Source organism: Podarcis gaigeae, assembly GCF_964106915.1.
Source record: "Podarcis gaigeae genome assembly, chromosome: 4".
Classification (NCBI taxonomy): Eukaryota; Metazoa; Chordata; class Lepidosauria; order Squamata; family Lacertidae; genus Podarcis; species Podarcis gaigeae.
In genome coordinates, this window is record NC_139677.1 from 57655187 (window position 1) to 57680362 (window position 25176).

The 25176-nt window shown below is 39.6% G+C and overlaps 1 protein-coding gene across 4 annotated transcripts in view; it reads left to right on the forward strand.

The window, feature by feature from the left end:
* APP (amyloid beta precursor protein) overlaps positions 1-25176 on the forward strand; it is a 147127-nt gene that overhangs the window by 69301 nt on the left and 52650 nt on the right. For 2 of the 4 annotated variants that reach the window (XM_083736579.1, XM_083736580.1), the window contains exons 4-7: positions 9353-9465; positions 11246-11439; positions 16782-16984; positions 24370-24537. In XM_083736579.1, the coding sequence (XP_083592705.1) occupies positions 9353-9465; positions 11246-11439; positions 16782-16984; positions 24370-24537 (678 nt within the window). The remainder of the gene's footprint in view (positions 1-9352; positions 9466-11245; positions 11440-16781; positions 16985-24369; positions 24538-25176) is intronic. The other 2 variants (XM_083736581.1, XM_083736582.1) reach the window with 1 other exon arrangement.

Consider the following 25176-nt stretch of genomic DNA (forward strand, 5'->3'; position numbering starts at 1 on the left):
TTGTGCAGTATTAGCATTTCTTACTGGGATAATATAATAATTATGTTAATAAGATAGACCTGGAAAAAAATACAAGATCTAGATTGCTAGATTTCAGCTACAGCTGAAGGGCCACGTAGCCCATCACTGGTTTAGTGTGGAAAAAGGAAATGGTGTAACATCGGACTGGAGAAAATGGAGTAGATGGTTTGTTAAATTTCCAGTCCATGTCAATATTGGTAGCATAGTTGGAGCTTCAAGAGAAAATAGAGAACAAGATAATTATTTCAAAATAACATGCAATTAATCATGTACGAATCATTTATGCAAGTGATATCAGAGCTGCAAAATCTCAATGTTCAGTTTTGTTTCTGCATTAACTGCAAAATATACATTAATTGCAAAATCAACCTTTTTATGAGTAAGCAACTACCTTTGCAAAAAAATACTGATGTCAAGAGAGTTCCTTCCTCACAAAAAATTCAAACTCAAAATGTAAAGCAGTATTTGTGTGTTGGTCATTGTGTTGTGAGTCAACAGGATAACAATATAGTATACCTGGTGGTTGCAGTTGGACACAACGCTAAGCCAAAAACCAATCAAGCAAATTGGCTTAAGCAAGTTAGTCGAAAGCAGATAGAAGGGGCAACCTGTGCAAAGTCCAGCGAGCAGACAAACTACATGTTACTCTTAATTCATAGCATGTAGCTAAATCTCATGTTTTCTTTTAATTTCATGTGTGGGGGGGAGGGGAGTGATTGTCATCAGATCCCAGTTTGTAGAGAGGGGAGTTTCACCCCTTCTCACTTGTGATCCCCCTCAATTTGCAACTACAAGACTTTTTAAAAAAAACTTTCCATTGGCACCAGTAGAATCTAAGCAGTCAGACAGGTTCATGTGGAAGATTGCAGTCCTTGTTAGTTTGACTTTGAGCAAATACTGTGTACAGTTCTTGTTTGGGATGGTTTACATTTACAGAAGGGTATAACTTCTTGTGTAACAGGTTCCAGGAAAGGAAAATACAGTTCTTAAAGCCTTCACCAGCCTCTATGCCTTCCAGATGTTTTGAACTGCAACTTCCATCAGCCCCAGGATAGTGAGAGACGGGCTTAAAACAATGCAAAACTATGGAACACCAAGCACTAGGTGAAGGAATTTCCAAGTGCTTCAAAGAATGTTAAGTGCGAGCTGAGCAGCTGTTTGTTCCTATCTCTTTCTTGATCTTCCTGTTCAAGGTTCCCTAGGCTCAGTGGGAATGCAGTTTCCGCCAGCCCTCCCCTTGGGAATGTAGTATGAACTGTTCAATTCTGCAGCAGCTGCTAAATTCTAGGGTTGCTTCTTCAGTTGTTGAGCAGATGTGATTAGTGACATGGTCTGGATGATTAGTAAGGTGAAGATTCTCATCAACTGGAGCTGGGCTGTGTAATTTTAGACCTGTTTCTATTGGTTTTTTTAATAAAAAATACCACTAAACAGTATCATGTTGCAGGTACCTCTTCAAGCATCTATTTTAGAATGAAGCAGTATAAAAGAGAGAAATCCTGTGTTATCAGGGGCATGGATTACAATGATTACAGCAGTGGTTTTCAAAGGGTGTGGCACACCACACTGATGTGGCAGGAGAGGATGGCAAATGTGGTGGGAAGATTCTAGAACAATCAAAGAAACATTTAAACATTTCAGTGTAGTATATAGCATAATATAGTATCATTTTTTTTCTTTGCAAAATATGGATAAGGATCTTTTCAAAATGAGAGCAAGAGCATAAAGTGATACTGAAGACAATCCTAGTTGTGATTTCCAAAGTATTTCTTATCAATAAAAGAATTGGTGTGGCCCTGAGAAAATAGTTTGAGAACCACAGGTCTACAGCTAGGTGATTATATATTCCTCAAAAATAAGTCATGTTCTTTAGCTGTTAATTTCTGCTCTGCCTGAGATTGCACGATATGTTCTATGCATAATATGCATGCATTTTGGGAATATGCATGTATATTTCAGGCTGACTTAATATTGATGTCTGGGTATAAGAATTAAGCTTCCTTTTTAAGGCAGAAGAATAAAAGGCAACAAAAACACAAGCAAGGTGCTAATTCCATAGCTCACTGACTTCCATTTTAACACAGTACCTTTTGGGAATACTAAAGGAAAAGATGCTCTAAAATACTACTCTTTGTTTATGGGATTAATACGATTAGGATAGTTCTTAAAGGTAATGTGATCCTTTGTTTTTCTACTGGTGGTTTGGACGGAGCAATTAGTTGAATTGACATTCGTAGAAGGAACTTTCAGGCTTTGTTATATACTTCAGTTTCATCAATATGCATCTCGGATTGTTTCTGTCGGTGTCCTTAGAGAATCATCTTACTCAGGGCAAATGTTGTATGTGTTGTTCTGTGTTCCCATTATAACAGTTTTGCTACAGTATGTGAGCCAGATGCAGATGTGTCAACTAAGATAGGCAAGTACAGTGGCTTTCTGGTCTGCTACAGGTGTTATTTGCTTAGCACTATATTCTTAACACATTTGTCTTCAGCTACCACTGCTGTGAATGGTTGCTGCACTGACTTTGCATACACTTTAAGCTCTAATTGAATTGTTACAAACAATTTTGCACGTCTTCACCATTTCCACAGTCAGCAACTTTTTATTCCTTCTACACCTATGTAGAAACACTTACAAACTGAGGATCCAATCGAGTAAACTGTACTTCACTAAAGCCTGACATAATAATTAGTCATTCAAAGTGCTACAAAACATCTTAAACTCCTTTTGTTATTTAAACATGGCTCTGTGGTGACCAATAGGCTTTCGGGTGGACATACAACAGACCAATCTCTTATCCAGCCCCACACACCTTTCTGTTCATTTTTGCATTGCTCAGTAGCATTGTGGGTGTGGTTGACATAGGCCCCACTTGGACATAACACAAACCATTTGTTTTAACCGTGGCTTGTTGGACAAGCAGGATTTGTCTTCCAGATGAGCAAAGAAACTGCAGGTTGTTTCAAACCAATGTTCATTTGTTGTCTTCCCTCCCACCCTGTTTGTTGTCCATAAACAAACCACAATATAGCAATATAAAAGCAATATAAAAAATACGATATTAAAATCAGTTTGTGTTTCCTTTGAGAAACATTTTTTTATTGGACAAGTTTTCAGTCACCTTGCTTTGGAACGATAGGTCCTGAGTAACCCAGTTCCTCTATCACAGAGGCTTTTCAGCTATACCATAACCTATTTTTAAAAGCCTCCTCCCATCATGTAATGTTAACAAAGGGCCAACAGCTTATGGTTTTGGAAGTGCAGGTTAAAATAGTGTAACTGTGCTTGAGTCATAGCATGCTTTCAGTTCTTCTGATGAAAAAGAAACAGTAAGGTGACCTGACAAAGATGTTTCTTTACTGGCTGTGCCTAGTCTTTTTAGGGATGCTGTTCTACGCATTGGCCTGGTAGGATTCCAACTGTGTTGGTACTTGTCTCCTGAGCCAACCAAAACAACTTTTGGGGAAAGATTGAAGTGTCTTCATAAGCTTAGAGGACCCTTGTGCTGCTTGATAGAAGAAACACTTAATGCTTGCACACTTTCTGAGAGATTTAATAATATCCATTTATGAATTTTGGTGCTCCAGAAAATAAATGTTTAGGATGTTTGTTACATATTGATTTACTATCAGTAGCCATGGTGATGTGGTTCTCTTGCTGCACCCATTAATCCAAAGTTGCAGGGCACGTAAACACCTAGACTTGAAACGCCAGCCATGAAGGAATAAAATACTGGGGAAAGGGTTTTATTCAAAACCTGAATAAGCAACAAGAAAATGATACAGTACTTCAGGGGAATTTTAGATGGGCATCTGCAAATGTAACGAAGCATGTTAAAGAAGCTTTTCCTAAGCAAATGCATCCCCCATATTTATATGCATGATGAGTAAGATTTGAATAACACTTAGTGTGTCTGGAAAAATAATGTGTTCTCATTAATATTCGGCAGCCACCTCCGCTCTGTTTTTGATGCCTGCTAAAAAGGTTTCTGTTTATGCAAGCCTACCTAGGCATGTAATTTCTATTGTGTATACTGGTTTTTAAATGCTGCTTGTTTTATATATTTTGATAATTTTATTATGTTAGTTTTCCCCCCATAAAGTCTATTTATTTTACTGGTGTTTCCTTATAAATATTTTATACCATTTAATGTAAGCTGCTTAGAAATTATTATTCCGTGCTGAATATGTGGTCTATACATTTTGTTAAATATAAATAAATAAGATGTAACCAGACAGAAAAGCAGCAACATTTGCTGAATTCTTCTATATTTAAAACTTCAATGTTTAGATTAGTCTAAATAAGCAAGATCAACCTAGAAAACAGCCATTTTAAACAGTGCTAAGAGTCTATTTAATGATTAGGATACATTTAGATTTCTGCTTTAATTACTATATATAGCAATATGCAAACAGCATTCAGTTGTTTCTGTTTTAAATTGCTAAGTGATCCATGTGGCTCTTATAATATTTCCCTGTGTATCTTAATTACGTTTCATGTTTTTGTCAATTTAGCTAATTTGAGAGAAATGTATATTGTTGAATTATGCATTAAAATGGATCCAGTGGTGTATATGGGGCCTGACAACATTATCTACAGTTGACTGGCTACATGTCCTTTAATATCATTAATATTGTCTCTGAGCGTCTTCTAAAATAAACACTGAGTCAAAAGCATACTTCCAACCACATGTATCCTTTGAAATAAAGTCTTGCAGGCGAGTCCATGCCAATAGTGTTACATCCTTCCCACAAAAAAACCCAGATGTTTGGAGGTGGAGGGATTCCTTCTGCTTCAGGAAAGGAGTGCTGCTTTATCCTTCCTTTTCAGTTACATGCTTCAGGGCAAAGAGCAGAAAGAGTCCCAACCTATTTTTAAAAATGCAACAAAACCCAGCATACGCTCTTCAAAATGGCCACTCTTTGGTTCAAGCTGTGGTGAACTGGAGAGCACAGAGTTACAGTGGTACCTCTGGATGTGAACGGGATCCGTTCTGGAGCCCGGTTCGCATCCTGAAGCGAACACAACCTGCGTCTGTGCGGGTCGCAATTTGCTGCTTCCGCGCATGCGCGTGATGTCATTTTGAGCATCTGCGCATGCGCGAGCGGCAAAACCCAGAAGTAACACCTTTCGTTACTTCCAGGTTGCTGCGGTGCGTAACCTGAAAACGCTCAACCTGAAGCATATTTAACCCAAGGTATGACTGTATACCTTAACTCTCTGGCCAGCTTCCCAGTTCTTTCCATAGAGCTCATAACCTATGTAGAATTAATATCAATCCCATTGTTTTAAGTAGCTTACTATGGTAACCTTAATATTCTCTTACAGAGAGAACAAAAGCCAGCTCCAGAATCCATAGAGAGCCACAAGTTGCCTAAATTTGGCAGTGTGAATGACCCTAAGGTGCTGGTTTATAATTAAGAAGTGAATTTGGTTTAATAAATTGGGCAATGCATTTATTTTTATTTATTAAAATTATTATAGATTGCGCTTTCCTGTAAACCTTTGTCGAGCAGTATGAAATTTAGTAGTGAATTGCAGGTCCTCGATGAGGGCTGAAAAACTGAGCCTCAATCTTGGCAAGACAAAGGCTGTGTGGGTGAGTGGTTGTATCCAGGTAGCTGGTAAGCTGCTTGCCTGAGTGGCAGGGAGTCAGACTCTCTCTGCATAGCTAAGGGTGCTTCTGGGTCCAACTCTTGTCATTGGAGGAACAAGTATTCTTGGTGGCCCAGAGTTCCTTTTACCAGCCAGGGGTGATAAGGACAGTGATAGCCATTCCTGGATAGCTTGACCACAGTTGTCCATGCAATAACAGAAACAACAACAATTTTATTATTTGTACCTCGCCCATCCGATTGGGTTGTTCCAGCCACTCTGGGCAGCTTCCAGCATATACAAAAACGTAATAAAACATTAAACATTAAAAACTCCACTGTACAGGGCGCCTTCCGATGTCTTCTAAAGGTTGTATAGTTACTTATCTCCTTGACATCTGGCGCGACTACCGAGAAGACCGTCTACCTGGTTCCCTGTAGCTTCACTTCTCACAGTGAGGGAGCTGCCAAAAGCCTCTCGGTGCTGTATTTCAGTGTCCGGGCTGGAAAGATGAGGGTGAAGATGCTCCTTCAAATATACAGATCATCAGTAACCTCAAAGTGGGATTGGTATGAACATAAAAGTACTACAGTTCCCAAGGCAAAAAATAATTGCGCTTGAGTGTTTGGAAAATGTAACAAAAACTCTGAAGCTCTTTTAATTTACTTGAAACATTATATATTTGCTTTTAGCTTATTTGTTGTCTAATGGCAGAAAAGTATTGTAAAATATATTTCTGTCAGCATGTGCCCACAAGATAAGCTTGTCAGGTTACAGATTGCATAGTCAGCCCTGAAAAGCATAATATGCTAGCGGCTTTAGGGAGAAATGCTTCTGAACTCCTCACAGCCAAGCTGATAGAGATGAGAGAAGCAGGAGCTGACAAACCCAAGGCTGCTTCTTGTAATGTTAAACTGTAGTTAAGCCTTATGTCTTAATCAGGCCTTTGTTGAGAAACAGTGGCCTGACGAAGTCATTGATTGCTAGCAGTTATAGGACTACTTATAGAAAATGGGAATGCCTCTTAGCAGAGTGAACGTTTTTGTTAATGGTTTCACAAGACCACTTATTTTATACCTAAATCAATAAGTTGATTCTGATGTAATTCCCTATCATTACAAGTCAACACTTCAAAATAAATGAATTTTGATCTTATTCAGCTGTCAATAACTAGGACTCCAATCCAAACACAACCTGAAGTACATAGAAGCACACTGATGATCGTAAAATAATCAAAATGCCCTGCATAATCAGTTGATGCTGTGGTACGGCTGCAAGAATACAAAGACTTTTGGGTTAAACACAACTTTTATTCAGGCAGAATAGAAAGCTGCATGCAAAAATTTCACAAGGCTGGCTAGATACAAATGAAAAATGAAACTATTTTAGTCTGCCACCCATGTGTCACATCCTCATGCAAAATCAGGAGTTTGGGAGATCAGATGCTAACTTACTGTATCTTATGCTCCAGACGAGTTAAAGGAGAAGTTAGTTGTGATGCAGATATTTAAGCAATCGGAATTGAGACTAAGAATATAAAAATGCAATGCCAAGAACTGCAGACAGGCCAAACCATGGTTAGTTTAAACTATGATGTCTTGGAACAAGTCAGGACCACACCCAAAAGGTTTAAAACAAATTTCATAAGAACAAATAATGGTTAAATTAAACAGGAAGTGGATGCTTTTAATCTTCTCCTCTGGAGCGTACAAAAGTCGAAGGACAGATAATAATGGAAGATTTTTTATTTTTATTTTTTCTTGTGACCGTGCCAGAGAGGAGGAAAAACTGAGTTCACATAATTCTAAATGGTAGGTTAATATTGCATCCAAATGAGGCCAATGTGACTAGGTGGAAATGAATATAGTTGAAATCAGAATGTGGCATCCTACACAATATGAATAACAGGTGTACGTAACGCTGCATAAGGAGGTGTGGATTACAGTTATGTCATGTTCTTACTGCCTAACCTCAAATGCTCGTGTAGATAGTGTTTTTTCTTCCTCTTCATGTAAACTTTCTATAAGCCTGTTTCTTCACCATTTATCACTTGGATAATTAAGATGGCTCACAAACGCCAAACTTGCCAGAGAATGACAGCAGTTGTCAGGTAATAAATCATACTGCTTATCAATGAATAATCTCTACAACCGCAAAGCAATGTAAACATTTCTTCCCAGGTGATATATTGGCATTGTTATAGTTAAGTATGTGGATCTTTTTTGGCCATTTAAAAGTGCAGTGCTCAAGAGAGGGCTTCACTCTTATCACACTCTGGAGCTGGGAGCCATACTTTTGCACTGAAGTGTTTCTTGTTGTGCAGTAGACAGTAAATGTGTCTCTACCCCCATCGTCCAGCCCAGACACTGAGGTCCAGTTCCAAGGGCCTTCTGGCGGTTCCCTCGCTGCGAGAAGTGAGATTACAGGGAACCAGGCAGAGGGCCTTCTCGGTAGTGACGCCTGCCCTGTGGCATGCCCTCCCAGCAGATGTCAAGGCAATAAGCAACTATTTTACTTTTAAAAGACAACAGAAGACGGCCCTGTTTAGGGCAGTTTTTAATGTTTGCTGCTGTATTATTTTTAATATTCGGTTGGAGGCTGCCCAGAGTGGCTGGGGAAACTCAGCCAGATGGGCGGGGTATAAATAATAAATTATTATTAATTATTGTATTATAAATGGTTCATCAAGAAACATACTGATGAGAGCTAAATCATATCAGTCTCCTGTTAGGGTCCGTGTTGTGTGTTCCAGTGTTCCTGGTGATGGAAAGAGAGTTCTGCTCACAGAATAACCCCTCCCCTTTCATGAGCAAAACTTATTCCATCAGTTGTAGAAGCAATTTGTTTTGGTCCATCTCAGTGTTTGTTTGAAAGTGCGCCTGCAAGCCTTTTGCATGACAAGAAAAGTATTATATTAAGATGCTTAGAATTGACTACCCTTGCATAAAACCAGTTATAGGCAAACCCGTATCCTGGGTTTTTATAATTTACCCATTTTGCTAAATTTTTATTGCTTAGTTCCATTTGAAATGGTATTACATGTTTTTATAATGGATTTATTTTTATAATTGTGCATTTTATTATTCTAACTTGTTCTGGGTCCTTTTGATGGCGGGCGGGTGAGAAATCTTATAAAGAAATGAACATCTGACGTGGCATTAGACAATATGAGTTTTCCCATCATTTTGACTCCTGTATTAATCAGATTGTATTTTCATCATTTTTAATGTATAGTGAAAGGGATGGCTTCAGCCAACTAATCTTAAAGTAGGGATATTGGATCCACCATCCATTAGGGCTGTGTATTCCACTGTGTTCTGGTCACACAAGGTCAAAAGAACCAAATTTGATAACCTTAAAGTACCAGTTTTCATTTTAGAACAGTCAAATTTCTTACCCTTTGGGCACAAAGATAAGCGAGTTGGAGATGTTTCAGAAGTGAGGCTTGTAAGTACTGGCACTGCAGAAGCAAAAGAGATACCATGCCATTAGATGTGTGTATTTAAAGCACAGGCACTATGCAATAATATCACAAATTGAAATCTACTTAATTCAGTAAGGATTTATTTTTTACTTTTTTTAATCTGGCTGTTAATTAAGGTGTGAGTTGGCCCACAGGGAACATTTTCTTCTCAGTACCAGTTTGTAAGATGTCTGCTTGTAAGCTGTTGCTCTGAAAAGCATCCATTCAAGGTGATAATAAAATGAAGATGTCACGTAATTTTTCTTTCAGTTGGAGAATTCGTGAGTGATGCTCTTCTGGTGCCAGATAAGTGCAAGTTCCTTCACCAAGAAAGGATGGATATTTGTGAAACTCACCTGCACTGGCACACAGTAGCTAAGGAGGTATGTTTATAATCAGTACCTTGAAGCTTATTTGATGTTTCTCTTATGAATAAAAATAAGTGCAATAAGATATTATGGGGAAAAGGGGAATGTGTGGTTATATTCCTATCTATTGTTTTGTAAGCCTGTGGGCCCAGCTGAGTGTTCATCTTTATTGCCTGAAGCCTTAATTGGGAGCCAAATATTTTAATTTTTCAGTTATATTCCATGTCAGATTTTAGTGGCTTTGACAAACACTTGGAAAATCTTACGGAAAATAAAATCACAGTTCAGTGCTACCAGCTTAGAACAGTTGCCAAACAAATTGCAAAGGCCAGCAAAATACTCTTGGAACAACTTATACAAGACAAACAACAAAACATAATGAATTTCTGTGGCTCCTGTGCTTAGGTTCACTCTAAAGGTGCTGCAGCAGTAAATTATTACTGATGACCTACAGTCCATTCTTGAGAGTAATGGCACCTTGAAGGCTATAACAGGCAGCCTACTGAGAGCTCTTGAAACTACTGCATGCTGCAAATAAATTGCAGAAGGGACAAGATCCTCGAGAAACCATAATGTCAGTTATGCCCTTTGATTAGCATTGGCTACATCATTATAACAATGCCATTTACAATATTCAAGGATCTTGCATCTTCTCAGTGTTGTCCAGCTATAGTCTGCATAAGCCAGAGCAGTTTCTGTTCAAGAAAAAACATTCTGTTTAAGAAACATCAGGCGCGAAAAGAATAGGAATACAATCAACTTATGGAGGAACACGTTTTAACCTACCTGGCCATCAAGGACCTCAAAGTGGTTATCTTCAAACAAATTAATTCAGGTGGAAAATGAGGTGGCAGAAGAAGAATAAAAACAATAGATAATTGTGTAATCTGATGTCTGAACAGGCACCATGGATTCCTTTTTTTATGTTAAAAGCATGGAGAACTTAAGAATAAGTAAATAAAACTGCTGTTCTTCTATGCTTGTTGTTGCTTGTTTTCAACATCTGGAAAAGTGGACTGTGTAGTCTACTGTCTTAAACTAAAAAGTCCATTTTTAATGGACCAAACATATTTTTTAAAAAACAAACAAACCCACCATCCTTGATTCCACAAGTGAGAATACAACGGGGATTTTCAGTGATGGTCCAAATTTGAATTCCACTCCTACCCCACCTGATTTGTGTATATTTGCTTTTTGTAGTTCTTATCTAATTCTGTCAGTGAGAAATACTGCAGGTTTAAATCATGGAAGGGGAACTTTTAAACATCTTAAGGCCACTTGTCCCATTTTTAATTCCTTTCACAAGTGGGTGCTTTCTTTATCTGTGAATATCTGAAGGCACATCCGTATATTTTGGAGAGTGCCGTGTCAGGTTGACTTCCAAGTGCTCTTGACTTCAAGATTATATCTGCAATGCACCATCTACCTGCTTAGAAGATACAAATGCAAATTATGTTATATTCTGTGTGGTTTATCTGTAATTCTTTAACATGGGAATGTCGTCTTGATAAAACCTTTATATATTAGTATTCATTTACGCCTTGTGGTTCTCACTGAATGTCAGTGAAGTAAGAGTTACTCTCCACCGTTGCATGGAGCCACCACAATGTAGAGCAAATTCCTGGGCTTCTGTGTGATTATTGCTCTAAGGTTTGAATTGGTGCTAAGAGTTGAATTAACGCTAAGTGTACACGCTGAATCAATTTGTTAGCCATTGTCTAATAAATATTTTAAATAGCTTCTTTCTCGTGTAACCATATATTCTATCTCTCCCTCCCCCCCATTTTGTTTTTAGTCCTGTAGCGAAAAGGGCATGAATCTGCATGACTACGGTATGCTGTTACCATGTGGGATTGACAAGTTCCGGGGTGTGGAGTTTGTTTGCTGCCCGGTAGCAGATGAAAGTGACAACATAGATTCAGCTGACGCTGAAGAAGATGACTCTGATGTTTGGTGGGGAGGAGCCGATGCAGATTATGCAGATGGCAGGTAAGGCCGCTACTCCTGCCATCATTAGGCAGTTTATTAAGCCAAGATGTTCTTTTGAAGAAAAAGTTTGCATGAGAAACTTCAGCAGAGGAATCCTTTGCTGAAAGTCTTTGACTGAAAGATTGTGATCTTTTAATGACAAACATGCAGCTCAGTCCACAGCATGTTTACTTGGAAGTAAGTAGATTGTTCAGTGGAATTGGCAACGCATAGAATTCTTGTCTTTAAGTGAATTTTGAACTGTATTCATGTTGCTGATGTAATGTTTGAAGTGACTTAGTTCTACATTGTTGCTTCATGCCAAGTCATCAGATGTTTGGAGAAGGGGTAATTGATTCTAGATACAACCCTACTAAGGGACGCGGGTGGCGCTGTGGGTTAAACCACAGAGCCTAGGACTTGCCGATCAGAAGGTCGGTGGTTCGAATCCCCGTGACGGGGTGAGCTCCCGTTGCTCGGTCCCTGCTCCTGCCAACCTAGCAGTTCGAAAGCACATCAAAGTGCAAGTAGATAAATAGGTATCACTCTGGCGGGAAGGTAAACGGCGTTTCCGTGTGCTGCTCTGGTTCACCAGAAGCGGCTTAGTCATGCTGGCCACATGACCCGGAAGCTGAACGCCAGCTCCCTTGGCCAGTAAAGCAAGATGAGTGCCACAACCCCAGAGTCGGTCACGACTGGACCTAATGGTCAGAGGTCCCTTTACCTTTACAACCCTACTACTTCCAGCTCAATAGCTGTTTCTTAGAGAGTCGTTGCATCTTATTTATTTCTATTTATTTCATAAAATTTATACACTACTTGATTGCAAAAAAAACACCTCAAAGCGGTTTACAAAAAACCTATCACTTTTTGCTGTCTGGTTTAAAATCTATTCCAATTACAGTCATACCTTGGGTTGAATGTGTTTCAGGATGAGCGTGTTCGAGTTGCGCTCTGCGACAACCCGGAAGTAATGTTGCGTGTTACTTCTGGGTTTCGCTGCTTGTGCAGACGCTCAAAAGGACGTCATGCGCAGAAGCACCGAAACGTGACCTGCAGACGCGTGGGTACGGGTTACGTTTGCTTCTAGATGCGAACGGAGCTCTGGAATGGATCCCGTTTGCATCTAGAGGTACCACTGTACTAAGCTGCAAAAACTTTCTCACCCTGATAGCTAACTTAGAAAAAAGAACTTTGAAGGAACATACTGCTTTAGGATTTATTTTTTGTTAAGCTGACAGTTTTTTTAAAAAAACAAACAAACACAGATTCTAACCTCTGTTCATAATGGAATCTTAAACTACAATTCATTAGGGTTGGATTTTAGCTTCAGTACAGCGAATTGTCATTAGCCAGACAAATGTGCTCAAGCTCTTAAATTTGACATTTTGTTTGTGTTTGATCTGCACATTTGGAGAATTTGTTTCGGGGTTTGCTTCTAAGAAGCAGAAGTTGGGCTTGAATTGACGAATGGTAAAGGGCTTTGATTCCCTGTGCTGTGCTATATTCTTCTGAACATGCTGTTAGAGAGGAGTTGCTTGGCTATATTATATGGGTCTTTCAGTGTGACGTAGCACAAGGGATGTTGTGATGGTAGTTTATTTCTTAAAGATGCTAAAAGGAATGCTCTCGTGGAATGTTCATAAGAACGTTACCTTGATTTGTGTCTATGCTTCATCATCTCAGAGGTTGAAAAATAGACTTTTACTCAAGTGTGGACTTTATATTTGCACTGCAGTCCTCAGTCACAGCAAGATATTTTAAGAGATCTGAGTTTTATGTCCTGTCTGGTGTTAGATGTTTGATGTTATATTTAACAGTGTTTAGCTCTGGTGGCTTGATACTTAAGATAATGTTTACCTCATGTCCTTCAATCTTGCTATCGTTTGCTTTACACTCCCACTAGAAAATTATATTTGCAGACTGGGGAAAGTTCTGGAAAGAGTTATCAGAATTATTGGGGAAGGTTTCATTTCTGGAATTATAAATTCCTCAGTCATAAATTCCTCGCGGTGTGTTTGTAGAGACGAACAGAAACTCCTTCCCACCCCAATCTCAGCAGAAAAGTTGAAGCTCTGATGAGTGAATTAAGTCACCTGACATAGCCACCTCTGATGATTTTTCAAAACTGGCCTAATCCATTTATAGACCCCTCTTAGTAATTTAATAGACCATATAATTCATTTTACGTAGCTTCCTGCTGCTATATTTATTCCCCTCCTTTATTCTTTAGCTTTCAAATTCAGTGCCAGGAAAACAGAGAAATGCAAGTTACTGGATCCGTCAGCAAGAGTGGGGGCAAGCATGGCCAGCTCTGCTCACCTCTCGTTGCTGCTTTCTGGCTTCCTGTGCCATTTGGAACCCTAAAAAGATCAGCATTGATCTTGCATATATTGGTTGCTTAGAAGTTTGTGTGGTATGAGAAGTGGGAACGGTTTTATTGCAGGCTAGCAAATGAGGCCCATAAGTTGCATCTGGCCTGCTCAGACTTTTCCTCCAGTGTGTGCAACCCCACATCCCCACAGTCTCCAGTTTACTCACAGGCTAATCATTCCTGAGGTGATTGTGAGGGAAGACTTCTCTGAAGCAAAAAAAACTCCTCCCAAAAACAAAACTGGATAGGGTCAAGCTGGATAGGGTCCATTGTCATTACATTGCTGATACTTGAGATTCCTTCTTATTTCCCCTCAAGAATGAGGAGAGCATTTGCCCTGTGCATCATTTAATACGTTTAATAGGCTTTGGAAAACTAATTACTAGCACCAGCAGGTTGAGCCAGTTTACTGTAAACTAGATGTGGTTGCCTGCGACTCTTAATCCAAGCTCTGATTATTATCTGCTGGAGAGTGAATACTTAGGAATATCTGCCAAAGGAATTTATCTCCAGATGAAGCACTTAACAGAGCAATTGAAACCCCCAATCTGCCTTAGTGGAGGGGATTTGGAGTTGACTTCGCCAGCAGAGGGTCTTTGCCACCACAGAGATCCCACTGTACCTGCTGAAAGCATGAAAAACATCGGTGAAAGCTACCAGCCAGTGTGAACCCCCTCCCCAACAAAAACCCCCACAGGGCATTCCTGGGTTGGAACTGTACTGGTTTATGTATGTACGGGAAGTAGCTGTTGCAATAGCTGAGAAATCTCATAGAAGGATGCACAAATTTGGTTTACTTCAAAAGAAGAAGTGCCACCATGTAAGTTTAGGTTAGTATTCTCCCGTATGAATGCTCACTGCCGCACCATTTAAGGACCAATAGATTTACCTCTAATGGATTATGTCCTGTGCCATTATGCATTTGAGAGTATATCTGAATAAGCTGCTTTTGAAAGGAAGCACGCAAAGATGCTATATTTGGAGTAGTCCTCTCCAGTTTTTCTAAATGCACAAATGTTAACTGAGTAAACAAGAAGATAATGTGTTATTATTTCAGATGCACATAAGCTGACAGATAACATAGACACATCAGTGGACTTAAAGATGCACCTAATGGCTTGGGTAATACAATTACCCTAAAGATCTGAGTCCTGGGATGATGGGCATTAGGAATCTTGGAAAACCTGGTAATGCTTCCTGTATATTTGTCCAGGTGTCTCTTCTCTGCAGACCCCCCCCCCTTTTAAAAAATAATCGAGCAGTTGTATCTAAAAGCCCATCTTCTGTTTCAATATAAATAATATTTATAGCTTAACTGGATTTTGTATGTTAAAAATGCAAACATTCTGGCTTCCTGGCTTAGTGGCAAGTCAGAGCTGTTTCCTTAAGAGCAGGTGCCTGTTCTAGTCCTATTGTTGCCAGCCAGGGTAAATAATAGTGAGGCAGATAGACCAATGGTCAGCTTCCTTCTTAATTCTGAACGATTTTCTCTCTCCATTGTGGCCTTATATGAGATCATATAATTCCCACCCCCCTCTCTGTCTTCCATAACGACTGGCTTATTATTTATGGTACTGATGTCTACCTTCCGTGTTATCTATTTCTTTGTGGGTTGCAAAACCTGGCCCCTTTGAGGGTGGGTCTGGGCTCTCTTAATAAGTGTGCCGCTACTTAGTGGCAATGGTGAAGTTCAAAATACAGTACATCTTTGTCGAGCTAGTCATGTTCAGATGTATGCCAAAGCAAGTGTGATTTACCCCCAAAGTTCTTTTCCACCTGGAATCATGATTCTGCTTGCTAACAAAGCAGCATGCTTATAATGTTTAGTTCATTTTTTGGCCGAAACGTATTTTGCTGTTGTTGTTTTTGCTGATTTGGATATGAAAGTATAAAGAACCTATGACCCTCCAGATGTTATCTCACTATCTCTGTCATGCTGTCCAGGCCTGATGTAAGTTGGAGCCCAATAGGCTCCTGAAGGTTGTAGGTTCCCCATTCCTGATGTAGCACTGTCCTCCTTTTCCCAATTTAGTGCAATGATATAGCATCTGCCTTGTACTCAGAGGTTCCAGGCTTCCTCCTTGGTGTCTGCAGGTAGGGCTGGGAAAAGCTCCTATCTGAATTCCTGGCGAACTGCTGCCAGTTAAAGTAGACAATACACAGTTAGAGGGACCCAGTGGTCTATCTCTGTGTAAGTCAGTTTCCAGTGTTCCTGTGGTTCCAATGTTCCAGTGTGGTGTAGTGGTTAAGAGCGGTAGTCTCGTAATCTGGGGAACCGGGTTCGCGTCTCCGCTCCTCCACATGCAGCTACTGGGTGATCTTGGGCCAGTCACACTTCTTTGAAGTCTCTCAGCCCCACTCACCTCACAGATTGTTTGTTGTGGGGGAGGAAGGGAAAGGAGAATGTTAGCCGCTTTGAGACTCCTTAAAGGGAGTGAAAGGCGGGATATCAAATCCAAACTACTACTCTTCTTCTTCTTCTTCTTCTTCTTCTTCTTCTTCTTCTTCTTCTTCTTCTCTATTCTGTTTACATACCTTCCTATGCTGAAATTGCCTGTAAAAGACATGAGTACAACAAACACATGTTGGTTGTATGGCATGAACAGGATTTTTACATGAGAACAATTTAACAGAACCCCAACTGCAAAGCATTTGCCTGGCTCATTTAGTTAGTTAGAAACAAATTCACTTTTGTGAATACCATTTTATGTAACTTTCGTTGTGTGTAGCACAGTGAACTTTCTGACCTGACCAGATGTTTTCCAAATGTTCAGCCTCCCCAAACACAAAGCAGTGATTTCCAAACCTTAAGCAGAGGTCATAGAGTCAGCCATGCAATGGGAGGTCACGTAGTCTAGCATGGCTATTATTACACATTAAGTTCTTTTCTTTTCTCAGTGATTGGTATCTGTATCTGCATAAAGCTGTGAATTAATTGCTTTAAAAAACATATTGTGAGGAGTTTAACAGAATCCATTGGTGCTTGCAGTTATGACAAGATAGCAGAAGAACAGTTGACAGAGGAAGAGGACATTACAGATGTGGAGGATGAAAATGCTGATGACGACGATGAAGATGGCGATGAAGCTGAAGAAGAGGCAGATGATCAGTTTCAGGAAGCCACTGAACGAACAACCAGTATCGCCACCACCACTACCACAACTACAGAGTCTGTAGAAGAGGTTGTTCGAGGTAAGCTGTTATTTATAGAGCATGAGGTCTAAGGAACTGATCTTCACAGTGTGCATATGCCCATTACTGCAAAAAATGTTCCAAACAGCAAAATATTCCAAGTTGCTATACCAATCATGCTTTTCCATTGTGATTTGCCAAATTTGCGTGCTACTCCCCGCCTCCTTTTGCCTCCCTCAGACTCCCAGTAACAACCTAAATCATGTTTTGATGATTGTCATCTCTGTGCGCATGGATAAAAAGTGATTTAAAATAGATGTGAACTTTTAATTTAAAATAGCGTCAACCATGTGGTGAACAGTTTCAGTAAGGTATGAGATGGGAAAGGATGCATGTCAAGAGGGGGTTTGCTTGCTGGGTCATCAGCTTATATTAAGAATGAAAAATGTTCTTGGGGGTAACAAAAATAGATTGGTGGTTTAATGACACTCCCCCCCCCCCCGCCTTTCTTAAGCTATCATCATTTAGAAGCCAGAAGATGGTACAAATTTAGATTTACAGGATATAGTGAGAAACAAGTATAGGATACAAGAATGGCCGCGGTGTTTATTTTGTTAGCAGAATATGAATAGCACTTAATTGTAAAAAATAATTAAAAAAAATATTGAGGGATTTACACTTCATAGGATGCTTAGAAAGTTGAAGAAGCATGGATATTTTACACAACAGAACAACCTATTTTCTGTTCTGGATACTGAGTATTTATGAGAGAGGGATGAACACATATGTAGAAATGAGAGCTTTCAGTACTATTATTATTTTATTAGTCACATTTATCTCTTTCCTTTCCTTCAAGTAGCTCAGGTGTGGGGACCCTTTCGCCCCCCCCCCCCATCCTGCAGATGTTGCTGAACTACAGCTTCCACCAACCCTGGTCTTTGGCCATGCTTGCTGAGACAGATGGGACTTGTGTTTTAGCAACATCTTGAGGGCGAAAGCACACCAGAGAGAGCTCAAGGCAGCATACAGACTCCTCCCCTCCTTCCTTTTCCTTGTTGGCTTTAACCATGATTTCTCTTTGCACCTGTATCAATGGTAATCATGGTTCGTGCTACCTAAGAACTCAAGTGTTTTAGTTGCTTTTGAATATGTTTCCTATAGATGTTTTGCTGTGTTGTGTATTATTACATTGTACTGCATTGTTATTAACTTCCTTGAGTACATAATTGGAGAAGAGCAGAGATACAAATTGGCATGACAAATAAATTACCAGGTTCCATAGTGTTGTCAAACAAGATTCAAGACTGAAGTTAGCACTGATGCAGGTGTGCTGATAAATCACAACTAGTGTGGAGAAAGGAAGGAGTCGATAGATCGATTCTGGGGAATGGAGGAAGACATTTCTGAGTCTGGTCTATTCCCAGTCACTTAGCCAAGGTTTTGAGCTTAGCAACATTACTTCTGCACTAGGCCAATTAAATAAAGCAGTGATGGGAAAGTAACTTACAAGTAAGCTTTGAATAAAGGAGATCCTAATTGCATTTTAGTTGAAATGTGGAAAAACGATCAAATAAGTATTACTTATTCAGACCTCTTTTATTACTTCTATGTGTATTGAACCATCTGGTGGCTAGCAGAACATTCCATGGAACTCCTCATTTGCTTTCTTGGTGGATATATATTTTTATCCTACTTTTAAACTCCAAATGCAGCAAAAGCTGTATTTGGCCAGTGATCAGGCTAAGGACCTGATATAAACAAAAATATATTCCATTAGGACAGATGCAGATTTCCTGCAAAAGGACATTCAGCACCTTGGGGGTCAAAACAGAGAAAGTGCTTTTCCTCATTCCCATCAAAAAGTTGTTTTAGAGAGTGGAAAACACAGTTGTATGTGTCGCCCATAGAGTCTCTCTTCCTTTGCTCAATCAATGAATCTGGGTCTGAGCTTGTCTTCCTCGACAGAGTGGAGAAGTTAGGCTGGATATTGAAGAAGGAGAGTGCTCACAGGCCTCTCTCCACATGGGAGCACCAAGAGAGGAGGGGGAAACAAAAGTGTTATTCAAATGGAGATCCCTCTGCATGCCATAACTGCTGCACTCACGCAGGGAAAGATTGTTGCCAGTATATTTTTCTTCACTGTAATTTCTCCTCATATTTAATAAGCAGGAGCCAAACCTCTTCTTGCTAGAATGGAACACACCCAAAATGCTTCCATTTTCAGGAACATTGCAGTTTAAATCCTGCCTGGAGAATGACAGGTGGCAGCCTGTTATTTCTTGCCCGTCGGCAAACATATTATATGAAAGGTGTGTTCTTAGCAGCTGTTCTGCTTCAGTAAAGCAGGGGTGGTGGTGGTGGAGGAGAGAATGGCTTCACGTAAGAATGTTTTCCTGGGAGACTAGTAGTACAACTCTTCATTTCTATAAGCATCGTCATGAGACAAGCGTATATCTGTTTTCAGAGGCTCTCAATAGCATCAGGGGACTGAGTCTCTGCTGCTAATGCATTGGTTTTCTTTTAGGTTTGTACGTTTAGCTAGCATTCAGTCTGCACAGGTGCTATTACTTGTGAGCTGCAGGTTGCTAATTTCTTTCCTATGGCAGATAACACAGTTGCCCACAGCCCTTGTCACTCCCTCAGAAGCCTTTTCAAGGACCTGAAAGTGACAAGGCAAGAAGACCTAGAGAAATGATAAGCAAGGAAGCAGAGGTGCATGCTGAGAAACCCTTTTCTCGCCACAGATCTAAGTCATATTGGCATGACATTTCCAGAGACGAACTCTTTTCCCCATGCGTTCACAGATAGGTTTGCAAGGAAGAAAAATGACAGGAAGCGTCCTCAGAAGATGATACATTTTTTAATACTGAATGACCATCTTTCATACTGATTCTAGGGCTATTTATTGTACTTTTGCCTACCTGTGTTCTGATCACACTTTAATCACCAGCCATTATAAAAGGTCTGCTGTGTGTCACAGCTGCTTTGTTAGATGTCATGTCACTTTGGTATTAGGAATATTGATGAGAGAAAAAAGTGAATGCCATTTTATAAGGTCTGGCTGAAGCTGAGCAATGTCTCTTGGTGCAGCCATTTCCTGAGTTCTTTTGTTCTTTCGTGATAGTTGTTACTCAGATGCTTCCTTTCTCCATACACACACACACACACACACAAATAGATTTTTTAAGCTTAATTCTCACCTAAAGGAAGATACTGAAAGGAAGCTACAGGACATCCAGCCGTCTTGTAAACACAACAGCCTGTAAGCAACCATTTTGCAGCTACGGGAGACTTCAGAAAGGTCTGAGTCATGTATTTGTATTTACTGGGCTATCCTTGATTAATGCCACTAGTCCTGTAGATCTGTCATTTTTAATTCACCTGTTGGTGCTTATATATGGTATTTTGATATTTGTGAATTATTCTTTATTCCCACTACTGTAAATATAGTTCTATATACTCGCCTTTTTTTTTTTTCTATCATTCTTTTGTCCTTGTATGACTGTTGGAAACATTAGGAAATGGATATTGTCAGAGCAAATGGGATTGCTGTTAGCAGTTCTATACAGTTTGACTTGGAAGGTCATTTCTGTTGCTCGTTTTTATATACAGTGGTACCTCGGGTTAAGTACTTAATTCATTCGGAAGTCCGTTCTTAACCTGAAACTGTTCTTAACCTGAAGCACCACTTTAGCTAATGGGGCCTCCTGCTGCCGCCGCCCTGCCGCCGCGCGATTTCTGTTCTCATCCTGAAGCAAAGTTCTTAACCCGAGATACTATTTCTGGGTTAGCAGAGTCTGTAACCTGAAGCGTATGTAACCCAAGGTACCACTGTAGTGCCATCAGTTTACAGGGCACTTTACAGAGTAGCAACAACAATTGGTCTGTATCCCAAGTGGCTTACATAAAGACACTGGTATTTCCATCAAACTTGAGGGAGAGATTTCACTTACCATCTTAAAGTCTGACATGGGCAGAACTGGATCCATGTATTTAAAAAACAACAGGGTGTATAGAATCCATTAACAAGAGAGCAATTTATGAATGTAATGCTCCTGGCCATTAAATTATGTAAGTCTGCCAATTTAGGTAAAATAAAAGTAGTGCTCTTTCCTTTGTGCAGTGCAGGCGGTACTCATTTTAGGCACATCCAGTCGACACATGGCTGTGGACGTGTGGGTCCTTTTGGACCCAGAAGAGGGCAGGATGCACACCAAGAATGCTCGCAGGGACTGGGAGCAGAACCCCCATGCAAAACAATTGCTGCCTGGAACTATTTGATTCCTTGATTTGAAATGAATATTTCAGGAAAATAAAACAGGAGTTCTTAAAGTATAATATGCTAACTAGAAGGCCATGGGGGATAGCCAAAGTGAGTCATACAAACAGACTGACTGAAAGTATGACTTAATTGGATGTTGCCCTATATATTCCAGGTGCACTATATTAACTGCTAAATTCATGTCCTAATTATTCTTTTTTGCTGAATTAAAAATAAACATTTGGAAGTGAAATTTAATTTTAATTATTTGTGGGTACAGATTACAGTTTTAAGGTATTTACCATGGTAGAAATAATTGTTCTATTGGACTGGAGTCGAAACGAATAATTTAATTTCCCTTCCTGTAACTGCCTGCTGGGAGAATATTGCCATGGTGTAGCTAATGCTTAAGCTTTATTCTTAAAAATGCATGCCAGCTTCACAGCTGTCTCCAGATAAATTCGAAAATGCCTCTTGTGTAATTAGCTTTTGTCTTTGGGTGTTAAAATTAGTATTTGGCTTCTGATTCTAAGTGTATTTTTAGAAAAAAATAATTTTCTTCTTGGTAAAGTTAAACTTGGAAGTTCTGTTCAGGGAATATGTCTGAAATTCTATATCCACTTACCTAGAGGAAACCCCATTGAGCTTAGGGAGGCTTACATCAGAGTAGACATGTATAGGATTGTGCTCTAAATTATACACAGTACAGTCTTGTGCATTTTTGCTTAAAGGTAACTCCTGCTGAGTTCAAACCAACTTACTCTCAGGTAACTGTCTGTACTATACACCATATAAAATTCCTGCACAGTTAGGTTCTAGCTTGCCAACTTAAGAGACTTGGGCTTATATATTTTCAAAACTGTTGTGTGGTTCTGCTAAGACATCTGCATTTTTTTGTCCTCTTGTGTTGTACATTTAGACATACGCAACACAAGGCCAATTGGATGTTCCAAATAAAGTATTCATAATATTCCGGTGCCAATTCATTTGCAAAACCCCTAAGCAGTTTACACATAACAAAAATGTAAAAGAAAAATATATAGACACAATTTTCTAACCAAAGAAACAAAGGAATTAAACAGATATCTCTCAATAAAACATTTCAGTAAAATATCAGTAAATAAAACATCAGAGCAGTGTGATGGTTCATATGACCATATGTAGACACAGTTGATTTACAAAATGCAGTCTATCAAGTACAGTACCCAATATACCCTAAAGTGCCAAAGGTGCCACATACCATTTAGGGCTGAATATTTCAATATTAATTTTATTTCTTGACTGTGTCTTTTCCACCTTTCTTTCAAGGGAGTCCATGGCAGCAAACATAAAAAAAGTAAAAACACCACCACCAACCACACAATTAAAAACCAAAACATCTAAAAATACTAAGAATGTCTAAAAACATGCAAGATACTCAGATACCCCCACAGCTAATAATCTCAGGGTTGTTAGGAACAGTCATAAAACACTTGAGTGAACAGGAATGTTTTTAAATTCTTCCTGAAAGTTAATAATGAGGGAGACAGATGCAGTTCACTAAAGAGGACATTCCAGAAGTGTGAAATGGCCACAGAGAAGGCGCCGTCATGGTCCTGTGCCAATTGGGCAACACCAGAAAAAGGTGGCATAACATTACTGTTTTTATATGAGATGCACACAAGGGTTCTGTGTTTTCCTAGTATTTGTAGCAGTGAGCCAAGAACCTTGACGTAATAAGCCATCCATTAATAAACCAACTATTAGGAGGGGGATAGATTAGTGTTGTGTCTGAACCTGGGATTGCGTTTATTCTGCCTTAAACAAGCCAAGCTTTCTAAGCCAACAATAGATCATAGTTTAAGGTGAAACAAGCCACCCTCCTGGATTTAGATGCAACTCTTAAGCTATCCCCTTCCTAAATTGTTTGCCGACTCAGCCGGGAAGCAGTAATTGGGTTTAACCTTAGGCCAAGGTTCTTTGCTTATGGTTACATGTGAACCTGACCACATACAATCTTACCAGGCACAGTAGCCCTTCACAATTGGTCCCAGTTGATGTGAGCAGACTTGCCAAGATAATCTTCAGAGTACTGGAGGAATGTGGAAGGACTTAGCTTATAGTGTAAAGATGTTTGTAATTTTGCAAAAATGTAAGATCAAATGCATTTTGTATGAGGTAAGATAAATATCCTAGGTGAAAAGTGTGTTGAAAGTCTCAGCAACCATTTGTAAGTGGGGAGGGAAATTTGGCTTATTTACAGTTGAAGTGATTTGAAAGACATACTGACTAGCAGGTTGATTATGACGTAGAAACATGCAGTGATAGGATGGAATAATAACAAAATTATGCTCCTAAAAATGTTCAGGATAAAGATCATAGCAAACTCTGCTTCCATGAGGAAAGGGGAAAGGAATGACAACTGAAGAACTGCCATTTTATGTCCAGCCATTTAATGTTCTGCAGGTTTACAAAGGAGTATGTGTATCTGTATATATATATGTATATATATATTTCCTGTTTGGAACATTATTGGTAAAGGGCTACAGATATGTACACTGATGCATAATGGGATTCTAAGATGAGCATATAGATTTTTATTTTTATTTTTACATTTTTAGTTCAGAGGCAGATATAGTAGCTAACCTAAATAACAAAATCCATTTAAGCTTGTAGATGTGTGATGTGTTTCATTAGGACATGGCCCCCTGTCATACACAGAAGCATACAAAACTGGATACCTCTTGTTTTAAGGGTCGTCATTGAGAATGGGACTATATTGGGAGTAACTTCAGCTGTCCTCCCTTCATCGGTGTATCAGTCCTTTCAGCATAGGGAGAAATAGCTTTCACTGTACTTCAATTTTGTCTTCTGAGGGGTGATTTTATAATGTGGCAATGCATGAGCATTTCCAAAGTAAATAGCGTACAGTTCAGGTCCTCCCTAATGGGCTTTCAGCGCTCCACTGAGACACGAACCAATATCTTGAATGGTTTGAATCCGATTTTAATTGTGGGACTAAAAGCAGTTGGTTTTTGAATGATGTAACAAACATGTAAAGAGACACCTAGTAGATTAACCTCTTCCTAGGGTAACTCCTGGTCTCCTAGGGCTATGTATATGACTACAAATAAAGGTATGTAGAAGAGCATTGACAATTCCACTTTCACGCTAAATATAGTTCCTCCACATCTCCTATAATTAGAGGTGTGCTCTGAACAAGCTGAGACTGGTCCTTGCCGCTCAATGATCTCCCGCTGGTACTTTGATGTGACTGAAGGAAAATGTGCACCATTCTTTTACGGCGGATGCGGTGGAAACCGAAACAACTTTGACACTGAGGAATACTGCATGGCAGTCTGTGGCAGCGTCAGTAAGTGGACCTCTCCAGCCTGTGGCAGTCTCTCTCTCTCTTTTCTATCTTGTGCCACTTTGGCTCTGCTGCTTAATTCCCCTGGGAGTGGGCCTTTACCACCACTAACCGTACATCCCTCTGTCAGCTTCTCTTAATTGCTCACATCTTGTAGAGTGTGTTTGGCCATTAGTACGTGTGTCTCTTTCTTTCTATTCAAGCTTGACAATTGGCGACTTTTGTTTTCCCATCTGTGACTTGTTATAGGCACAAGGTAATGGAAGCAGGGAGATGAGGCACTTGGAATGAGAGTCTCTGTTGTAGGACTTGCTTTAGAAATGCATTTGCTCGTGTGTGTCTGTGCCTTTGTTCTCATGCACGTACAATGCATGATTAAAACAGAAACAGCCCACAAGCCTGTAAAGCTGCCTTTCGTTGTTTTATAATTGTTTGCTGTCCTCTTTTGGGAAAACACCAGACATGCATCAAAATGCCAGGATGCATATATTCACATTATAAACAACAACAACAAAATGGTTCCAGTGGAAAAAGTTACTCAGTTTGCTTATATCTTTCCTTTTCCTTTTATAAAACAGATCTCCCCCCCCCCCCCCGGTGGTGATAAGGAAAGTCTGTTTCACACATGTGTGCACATTGTTT